General features: G+C 35.6%; 1 protein-coding gene across 3 annotated transcripts; it reads right to left on the reverse strand.

Annotated features, from left to right (window-relative positions):
- Window positions 1-3,298: 3,298 nt before the first annotated feature.
- Window positions 3,299-9,925, reverse strand: LOC122318199 (protein BONZAI 3-like). 3 transcript variants are annotated; one of them, XM_043135395.1, is made up of 7 exons: window positions 9,686-9,925; window positions 8,698-9,520; window positions 7,416-7,463; window positions 6,215-6,363; window positions 6,036-6,084; window positions 4,861-5,000; window positions 3,299-4,210 (listed from the first exon to the last, which is right to left on the reverse strand). In XM_043135395.1, exons 2-7 carry the CDS (start codon window positions 8,854-8,856, stop codon window positions 4,111-4,113), a joined length of 645 nt encoding a protein of 214 aa, XP_042991329.1. In that variant the 5' UTR covers window positions 8,857-9,520; window positions 9,686-9,925; the 3' UTR covers window positions 3,299-4,110. The 3 variants fall into 3 exon arrangements, with proteins under 3 accessions (XP_042991329.1, XP_042991328.1, XP_042991330.1); XM_043135394.1 differs by having other exon boundaries at window positions 8,698-9,925; XM_043135396.1 differs by having other exon boundaries at window positions 4,836-5,000; window positions 8,698-9,922.
- Window positions 9,926-10,918: the final 993 nt, after the last annotated feature.

The following is a 10,918-nucleotide window of genomic DNA, read 5'->3' on the forward strand; positions in this document are numbered from 1 at the left end:
AAAGAGATTTTTTTGAGCTCCTTCCCTCTTTCCCCTTATTTATTTTATTTTTGGCCTCCTCTCTCCTTCTAGTTATTATTATTGTTGTTACTGAAATTTTTTCTTATCATTTCTCTTTCATCCCCATATTGTTTTGAAGAGAAGGAGATGCCATGTTCAAAAACAACAAAGCAAATGACCTTTTTATTTCCAAAAAAAAGACTCCACCTTTGTAATTCTATCAATCCCTCTCATTTGTGCCGTGAAATAATGTGAAAAGAATACAACAAGATTTAATATTTATATCAGTTAAATTATCTGGTGCTAATTAAAGATGACTTGTTGTTGTAGTTGTAGATGTACTCCAACATGGATATGTGTTTAAATATTTTGTTTTGGATAAATAGTTTAATTATTTAGATTATGTTGTTTCATAGGTTTATAGTTTTTCAAAAATAAAGTCCCAAAATCATCATATATTAAAGGAAAATAGGTATTCAAATTTCAACTAGGCACTTTAACAAACTAGCTAGGACCTTTAATTTATAACATCCAAATTTGCTTTCTCCCAAACAATTTAGGGTAGATTGATGATTAACTAAGTCTTACGTCTAAAATAAGAAAAACGAAATCATAAATCTTCTATTTGAGCTTAGCTCTTTGAACTCTAGATTGGGATTCTTACAGCCAAAAGAAAATGGCCATGTGTACAATTATATGTTATAAGAGAAAAACTTGGTGTAAAAGCTCACAGTCGAATAATATTGATACATGATTGAGCCGAAATATTGCATGTTTTAACTATTTAAAACCAATGTATTTTAAATTCTTTGTGACACTATTATTGGTTTTAGATAAAAAAATGATTAATAAGCATAAATACGAGTTGTGAATTTTAATTGATTGATATCATGTTTATGCTTAATTATGATTTAATGAGACAATATTTCTTCACATATATAGTCTGTTTTTGATAATTTAGTTTTTTTTGACTGTTATTTCTTTCTTCTTATTTTCAGTTTAAATAAAATTCAAAAGAGATTCGGTTGGAACTTATGATAAAAAATGCATACTAATTGAGAGGAAGCTTGGCAGCTGAAAAAGCACAAAATGAAGAATCAATGATTGTGTATATTCGGTGCATGATCTGCTAGAAATATGTGTGGAAAGAGCGGGTGCAAAAGTTGAAAGAAGAAAGGCTGTGGAATAAAATGATAGGAGAGTGGATGAGTGTGTATGAATTTTCAACAAAGTTAGTGGGGAACCGGAATTGAAGGAAATTGATTCAATATTTAAATGATTCTTCAAGAGGCTAAGTGGAGTAGTTGTGGGATTAATTAAATATTCAGTGCATGATTTGAGGACCGGTGGAATTCAAGAGGACGACAAGGCACATGGGAAGAGAGTTAAGTGAGGGAAAGAAGAGATAGGAAAGGGAGAAAAAGTGAGTAGAGAGGGAGAGTAATGAGTGGAAGGGAATTGTGTTAGCTGATAGGAATTTATTACGTGGGCCCTAGATGTTGGTTGATGGTGCAGCCGAGAGATTGAATCTGAAGTAGAAGTGCTGAAAAGTGATATAGTGAGTGTGAGATGTGTGGGGTCGGTTGGAGAAGAGAAGGAAAGGACAACCACTCACACATGCAGTAAACATGTTGGAGTCCAGCATGTGGTTCGGACAACACTCATTCACAATGCACATGTAGACCATTTACACAAGAAAAATCACATGGACAGCAACCACACATTCGGGCAGCAACCACTCACACATGCAGCTCACATGACAATCACACAGCAGCTTTCGGACAGCAACCTGAACATGCCTGGACACATGGACAGCCAACAGCAGAAACACAATCATCACTCGGACACCTCACACAAGCAGCTTTCGGACAGCTTACCAAAGTGCAGCAACCTGGACAGAAAACATACAACAGCAGAGAACACATGGACAGCAGCTTTCGGACAGACCATGCACATGCAGACAGCAAGTAGCAGAAAGGCACATGGACAGCACACATGCAGCAGGAACACAGCAGCAGAACCAAGCACTCGGACAGCCAACAGCAGGAGCACACAAGCATCATCACGTTGGACACAAAACACATGCAGAAAAGTGCAGTAATCATTCGGACATGCAGAACACATGACAGCAAGCATAGCATACAGACCATTCAAAACATATGCACATGCAGAACAGAACCAAGCATTCGGACACATGCAGGAACACAGCAGCAGAAAATCATATGGACAGCAAAAGATCAACAGCAACACACATGCAGCAGCCAATCACACGGCTATAAAAGGGGGAGTTGTCTTCGTTTGAAAAAGGGGAATTCGGTAGCTTAGTTTAGGAACTCTTAAGTTTTTTTTTCTTTCATTTCGTAGAGTAGCTTAGCTTAGATTTTTATTTTCTTTCATTTGTTTTCTTTTTTTGTTTAAGCTAAGAGTTGAGTAGCTTAGTTTGTATTTTTATTTTCTTTCTTTTGTTTTAGTTTTTGCGCAGCGAGTTTAGTTTTCTTGCACTTTCTTTTGTTTTTTTATTCGGCTACAACAGTAGCTTAGCTTGGAGTTTATTACTTTCTTTCATTTTCATTCGGTGTTGCAGCAGTTTCATTTTTATTTCATTTTCATTTCAGACGGTATCTTTATTTTTATTCGGCTGCTTCTTCATTTTATTTTTCATGGTTGCTCTTCATTCTATTTTCTGCAATTTACGTTTCAGTTCTTATTTTAGTATTTGTTCTCCTGCAGGAAGTGGCAACATCTTTAGGATTTATCTTATTCGTATATTTTTTTTAGATTTTGTCATGACTCAACTTAGATTTATTTTTTTATTACTAGAAATATCATGTGTAACTAATTTCTTAAACTTGGGTTGTGGAATGAGATTTAATTGTTTTGGATTCTAGATCAATGCAATATTTTGTTGATGATTGTTGATTTTACTACATTACTAATCAGATTTAAATTGAAAACAGATTGCGGCTCTTGCTCTTGTTTTGTTGTTGACGTAAGGCACAACAAAAGCTTGAAAACTATCAAGGCCTCTCTCAGTTGTTTGTTAATGTGTGTTTGGCTAGTAAAGTAGAGAATCCCTTAGAAAAAAAAATATTGCAAAACTTGAGCATAACTTTTTATCTTCCGTTTATCAATGCCTTGACTGGATTGTTAATCGAGAAAATTATCTAGAATCTGAAATAAAGAGAGTCTCATACCCAACCCAAGTGTTCGTTAATTTGTTTGTTTTAGAAACTCTAAGTTCAACTTCAATTATCTTCTTGCATTGCATTTGAATTTTATTTTCATCTCTCATACTTGATTCAATTGTTACTCACAAATATCTTATTCGCTCTGATAACCCATTGTCCCTGTGGAATACGATCCTGGACTTATCCTTGATACAACTTGACACTTCTACACTTGGAATGAGGAGACATTTGGGTGGTGCATGCATGGCTGCAATCGAAGCCTAGATTTGAAGTTCAAAGTTCTTGAAATAAAAGACGAAAAATCAAGAAAATAAGGGAAAAAATGCTAGTAAGCCAACTAGAGGCCAACTAGAAGAGAGTGGCTTTAAGAAAAAGGCCAAAATCAATACCATATGGGCGGCATGCATGTGGTAATTGTTACATGTGCAGCAAATGGCTTTTGACAACCATGCACATGCGGAAGACTTCTTTTGGATGGTGGAAGAGGTTGATGAAGAACTGATGCTTCCATTGGTGGTGTGCAAGTGAGATTGTGGAATGGATGAAATACAATGTATCTGGCCTTTAATGGCTTGAGCGGATTAAAAAAAAAATTTGGAGCAAAAGAAGAGGCTCTCGGTGGGGGTTTCTTTCGAGGGTGGAGAGAGGGACATCGAACAATTTCATATACCCTCCTATTTCGCTCTTGGCATTTAAATTGTAACTCCTTGCCCACACCCATGAAGGAAAAAGGAAACAATACCTACTTTCAAGCAGGTCAATCTATCGATGGGACAACCTTAAGAAAACCTTGGCAGTTGTTATTGATCAGCGGTATATATCATACCTTATTAGACCCTTATCCAACCTGTGTGTGTCGTCGATATATATATCGACCTTTTGTGGAGTTGGTACTTATACTTAAGTACCAAACACTTGGGTTTCATGGAGAGGCCGTGGCTTGATATCTCTGCACCGCATGTACGTCAAGAACTGTCCTGGTAGCTCTTCCAAAAGAGCCTGGACCACAAAAATCTGCCCACCTGCACATACCACACAACGAGTAGGTTATAGTTGAAGTTATAAGATGGGGTTGAAGCAAAAATAGAACAGCTGCAACAAGATAAAAATAAAAGGAAACTATTCATGTCATTTGATACAAAAGTCAATAGGCCCAAACAGATTATACAAACGTCAACCGAAAAATGAAGTAGAACTGACTTTTGGGTTGTTAATGAAGGAGCCAAGCTGTTTGGTGTTGGTCAATGTTTAATCCATAAAGAGTTAAAAAAATACACGGAAAATAAAGGACCAGGACAATGGTGCATGGCAACAGCAATTCATGCAACATCTCTATCAGACACAATTTCAGTGTTCAAACCCACCCTTTAATCCTTTCTTCACTCCATCATTGAATAATTATCTAGCTAGGCATTGCAATAAAAAATGTGGTTTTGTTGCTCTCTCTCTCCCCACAAAAAAGCTCTAACTGTCTCTAAAAAACTCTCCCTCCCAACCTCACGCTGAGAGGAACGAAGTACCTCCCAACTTCTCCCTCCCCTTTCTCTCCTTCCTTCCTCAATCTTCTCCCCATTCTTATTTGATTACCAAACGAAGGATTGAAGGTGGAAAGAGGCATCAAATTATGAAGTTAACTATTCTATTTACCGTAATAATGAGCAAGACGAAGTACTTTTTGCTGTTGTATGAAACGGATTGGCTTGCAATTTGAGCAGCTATTTTAATCACTTGGCCAAACAACGTTGGTCCTGCCAGAGTAACATTATGTAGAGCACTTGCATAAGCAGACATGATGCCTTCAACTCCTTTGACCTATTGAAAATTAGAAGCTAAATGCATTACTTGAGGAGTATGAACATGTAGTTTTCATAAGGATGATACGTATGCTATGCAACAATGAAAAATCACTTGATTTCAATGAGTCTTATACGGTACATATCATTTTCATTATGTTAACAATTGTACAAGGAAGAAAAAAAGCACCGTAAAGTGTAACACATAATATTATGAAGAGTATTGGGTGATAACTCGATCCATTTGATTTTCATCGTTTTCATTTACTTACAAAATATTTTGAAGGACCATAAAGACTTCTAAGCCTATTAATTGCATATCTAAAATTATTGTATATAACAGTTTTTCATGTGTTATGGTTAATCTATACTCGGTGTTTTTTCAACTAATGCTTTTACCAAGTTCTTACTTATTTGGTTGAAGTTGACTATGACACTATTCATAACTAGAAGTGGTAGAGGAAGAAAAAAAGCAAACAAAGAAAAAAAGATAAATATTAAATTTTTTAAGAACAAACAATGATGAGATAAACAAGTTGAAACAAACAAAAATCAGGGATTCATTATAGTATTGTAGGAGGGCAAACAAGATGGTGATTGTTTTGTGGAAGTGCCAATACATGCAAACCAAAATGTTGCATCAGAGACGAAGAAACAATAAGTTATTGTCCAAATAACTTAGGCTGACATGAACATACAGTTGGCATCCAAAAGTCGTTTATTATTGTTTTCGAATTAATGTTTTTTGCCAATTCAATGTGTTTAACCATGTATCAACAAAAATACAACTAAACAGGCTAGTGAAAGTATAATGTCATCTAACTAACACATATTTTCTCAGACAAACCAATACCCAGCTCTTAGTCCCAGTGTAAAAGAGTTCTAAGTTGCAAATTGCAGTATTCAGCACTTAAAAAGTATTGGAAGAGATACTACAGAAAAACTTAGCATGTACACTTTTTCTTGTATATTGTTGGTACAAATTATAATTGGAAAAACATAACGTACAAAGATTTAAAACATTAGATACTCGAGAGTAGAAACTATAATGTACCTTCACAGGTATATTGTGAAATTTGGTATCAACATCACATACATGAAATCTGGAGCAAAAATGAAGAAGGGAAATGCGAGTGAGTCAAAAGCAGTCAAATCAAAACAGGAGTTTCCGTAATAAAAAAGAAGTATATCTACAAAAAAGATAAGCACTTAAAATGAATTTGTAAAGCTTACACCAATGGCTGTACAATCTCAAACTGGAATGCAACTGTAACTTTTTCTATCCACGTGGGATTCAAGCTATTCAGTATAACCTCAGTACGGCCTAACTCCTCTAGTTTTCCATCTATATTCTTCGCATATACCACTGCCATGGGATCACTCTGAATAGAACAATATCTTTTTTAGCTCAAACAACAGTAAGACAATCCTGACCAAAATACACATATAAACAAACTACTGTATATTGAAAAACTCAAACCTTGAAAGCTAAATAAACACCTTTTTTTCCAAAAACAGTCAACATGAAGTATTAGTTCAGCTCGCTACCCATGTAAATACTACTTACGGTAAATGTAAACCAAACACTACCAGGATGGGAATCCCATGAAAACTATTCATAAACTTGAGAAGAAAGAAAAACACCAGAAACTTGGGGTGTTAACTCATTTTCTAGCAATTTTGAGCAAACAAAAATGGTGTCCAGGATTTAGTCATCCAAAGGTTAAGCTGAAGAGATACAGAAGAAGCAAGAAACCCTTCAAATTTGAAATCCATTTCTTGTTTGAGAAAGTCCTAATGGAAGACATATATCCTCCTGATCAGTAAACACAAGACACAAGTACAAACTAATATATCATTAAGAACACCAAAAACAGAACAAACTAAATTATATCACTGAGCATTGTAGTTTTCTTACCCAGGTTTTTCATCAGTATCTAGTAACTACCCATACCAACCAAGACAGTTATCGATCCACATACATAGTAATCCAGCTCATTACAAGAGTATGGCTACAAATATCTTATGTAAACAAAATACTGTCAAAATAGTAACAAACTTTTTTTTATAGGTAAATAGACATAGCCCAAGTACATAGAAAGTATAAAAATAGTAGCTTAACATAAAGTAACGATAAGCTCACATGCCCATATCCCCTCAGTTTTGGTTGTATCTTGGAGTGAAAGTCACATAGTAAAATGTACTTCAACATAATGAACCAAAATTGTGATAGTTATCTCAAAATTTAGAACTGATTAATTCATAGAATTATGTTAACTCCAGAAATATTATACCAGAGTCTTGAATTCATACAAATTCGAAGTGTGGTTTGGACATTAGAGCAGTTAAAGAAATGATTCGGCAAAGGAAAGACTCTAGTATAAACCCTCAGTACACATCACTATCAAACATATGGTTATGTTTAGAGGAATACCTTTGAAATGATGTCACGATCTCGCAAGTTAATTGCTGATAGGGATAACTGCAGCATAGATTAAAATACATGAATACATTTTGAAAAGGCAGAACAAATGAGTTAATAGTACATACATAAATAAAAAGAAACTAAAAACAAAAGAGCCACGCATGCATATAAAATAACAATTCCAGATGTCGAAATCTCTTATAATACTAATAACTGATCCCATCCCCTGTAAAATTTTTGTCAGGCAATATACTGCTTTGGAGCTTGCCGTTGTTCCACCCATTTCTTTCTAGTAAGGGGCAACAGAACTGCACAATTTCCATCTGTTGGAGATGAAAGAATGGCAGGTAACCCTTTTCAAGAATATAGGTGGCACTTCGACCTTTGGCACTTAAAAAAGAGAAATATTCAACTCCTGCACAATACTAAAAGGCAACATGTTGCTGCATACAACTTCATTAGTCTCCAATTTACTAATATTCCGTTAAAATATCAAGCTCGTTTTACTGCAGTCTTAAATTTAAGAAGTTGGTTACTATGTGGGGTATCAATTTAGTCAATCAAAACATCATCCTTTATGTAAGCGCCAAAACACATGGCACCCCGACCATGCTATCCATTCCTGATTCTGAGAAACTAGTAATAGGCCAAACATTTAAATGACAGAATATCAGAGGCAACATTGCGCTGCATGCCCCACATGCTTCATTTATCAAGCGAAACTCATAGCTTGAAGAGCGTTACGGATGTAACATTTCAGCACCTTTGAAATACACACAAACCGATCCTCTACCATGCAACGAAAACGGCTTCTTTGATAATTTTAAACATATATGTATTGTAAACAAAACCATAACACTAACACGAATACAAAATATTTATTATTTACTCTTTCTGGATAACCTTTTTTCAATCAAGTTTTGTACCTTGCATTTGTATGAGAATAGTATTACAGGGGAGAAACTTTACTGGAGAAGAAAAAGTAACCACAATTTTAAAAAAATAATAATCGTATTCATATTATTCTTGTTCTCATTGTATTTTATGGGCAATGGCCAACATAATAATCAAGTAAAATGAGAATAGTAAGAACCTAAGCCAATCTGGGATAGAAAATAAATAACGATACGAATTTCAGCCAACGTGGGGATAAACAGAGTAAAGACTATCAAGAGTCTGAGCCAATGTGGGGTAGATAGTAGAGAGCAGCACAGCTAATACAAATGCATAATACAGTTCTGTGTGCGTGTAATATATATATATATATAGGCGTTAGAATGGCAGTCACTACCTCGACTCGGGTGAAGCGTTGATGGAGACCCCGAGACCTGTAGAAGAACTCAACGGCGTCGTTGTGGCCGGCATTGTTGTTGTTGGTAGCTGTGGGGCTCTGTTGGACCCCACCCACGGCTTGCTTTCCTCCTTCCACGTCCGAATAGCAGTTCCCCATCTGTCTCTCTCTCTCAAGCCCAAATGAGATTCCTTTTTTGTTTTCGTTCTCTCTTCTCTTTTTAAAACCCTGGATTGTGATTGTGGAGGATTGCCTATCTCTGCTCTGCTATATTTATTAGGGGAGAACAAGCAATTTCCTACGTATACGATGGAGTGTTTCCTTCCTTCTTTCCTTGCAAGAACCTACGAAATTGTAGCATCTTTTACGAAGTAGGAGGTGTTTTCTTCACAACCACAACAGTTTTCTTTCGTAGGACTCAACAAAACGCTGATTCCCTTGACAACTTTTTTTTCCCCTTCGAGCAATTATGCGGTCAAACCAAAACAGAGGAAAACTGAAAAAGGAAAATGATGGATGCAGGGGACTTGCGCAGGAAGTTGCGCACGAAAAACTGACGGAATCCATGTGGAAAATGATACGGGGCGTTCATTGGGTTTGCTACACGGTGCGTTTCGCATTCTACATTCGGATTCCCTCCATCTCCGAAGCTTCCCGAGACCCGATATGGGTTTCTGAGCCCTAACCTTCGCATCTCCCTCCTCCATTGTCACTTGTCATTCTTTTCAAGTACAACACTCGCCACTCAGTTTGATGGCCAATATAAGCACATGGAATGATTCCAGCCCATGAAACAGGTTGGGAATTCACTAGCTATAAACATCTGGAATGCATGGGTGCCATCATAAAGGGAAAAAAGATAAGCGTTGACTATAAATGAGAAAGAAAGCGTAAATCTCCATAAACAAAAGGAAACGGAAGGGAAGAGATGATTCCAAATCACTGATTTTTTGGGAGACCAAATTATACAGAACACCTACGGTCTTACCATTACAGAAAATCCAATCATAAGAGAGAAGAAGAAGAAGAAGTAGAGAAGTGGAAACCCAGCTGCCACTGTCGTCCACCACTCACGACAGGATCTTCAAGGTAATATATTATCGAGCATAAGTCATGTTGAAAATGGCCTTTCATAGTAGGGAGAAATAGCATAGATGAACTGACAATTGGTGAAGGTGAAGTGTTAATAGCTTGTAAACGTTCAGATTTTTCGAATCGATGAAGACTGGGCATAGTTTAATCACAGTAAATAAATAAATAATGATAGCACTTGTAAAAGAACTGAGGGGCTCTACCAGAGCCACCGATTCGGATTTAAATTTGGATTCGACGAGTGTAAAAAAAAATTATAATATTAATAAAAAATATTTATTTAATCATAAAATAAAGTAAAATAAAATAAAAATAATAAAAAATGTTGGAGACCCATTATCAAAATTCTAAACATTATCACGATTCTACACATTTCTCAAGGTTATTGATATGGGAGTAACCTAAAGGTTATTGATATGAAAATAAAATAAAATCTACTTACCCACCAAATTGTTGAGGGAAGGATAAAAGTTACTTATTAAATGCCTATTCATAGGTTTTCTTGCTTAAAAAAGTCAAATTAATATTTATTACATTCCTGCATCACCATTCACACCAAGTTTGTTGAGTCTTTTTCTTAAGTAAAATTTGTAGTACATTTACCATTTCCTATATCTCAAAATCGTATAACACTTTCACTTTAGAATATGGGTACGAATTACGTGTTGAATGATTGTGTGCAACTTTTTCTTGGAGAATCCACCAATAGATGCGCATGATCCTCTCTAATCTCTATGTACCTTCCAAGTCATTAATGTAATGGTCATTTTCATTTTAATTCGATGTGACAAATGAATAGAATAGATATTTAAAGGGTTGAATCTTCTTATTTTGAATTTGAATTCTTTCTTTCTTCCCTCCTTCCATTGAATATCCAATTGGTTCTCCAAGAGGACTTTACTTCTGAGCAAATGTATAGGATGAAGTTAAGAGCACTCACAAACCAATTTACAAATAAATTCAAGGTTTCTAGCTACCTTGAAATTCAAGAATAGATGTCATACAATGTGCAGTTGGTAGCCCAAGAACATTGACCAACTAATCGACTAAGTTTGATTGTCCTACATTTTTTTTATCTGTTTCAAAAGTAATCGCAATTGACAAATAGAGTTCAAGAAGATTAAAAAAA

The sequence above is a fragment of the Carya illinoinensis genome, chromosome 8 (genome assembly GCF_018687715.1).
Source record: "Carya illinoinensis cultivar Pawnee chromosome 8, C.illinoinensisPawnee_v1, whole genome shotgun sequence".
In the NCBI taxonomy this organism is placed as follows: Eukaryota; Viridiplantae; Streptophyta; class Magnoliopsida; order Fagales; family Juglandaceae; genus Carya; species Carya illinoinensis.

What these genes read in the sequence shown, in the direction of transcription:
- LOC122318199 (XM_043135395.1), bottom strand. Translation starts at nt 8,856, where the DNA reads ATGGGGAACTGCTATTCGGACGTGGAAGGAGGAAAGCAAGCCGTGGGT. An exon ending in GAGATTGTACAGCCATTGGT is followed by an intron (nt 6,085 to 6,214) that starts GTAAGCTTTACA and finishes TTTTTGCTCCAG; the next exon opens with ATTTCATGTATGTGATGTTG. An exon ending in TTCACAATATACCTGTGAAG is followed by an intron (nt 5,001 to 6,035) that starts GTACATTATAGT and finishes AATTTTCAATAG; the next exon opens with GTCAAAGGAGTTGAAGGCAT.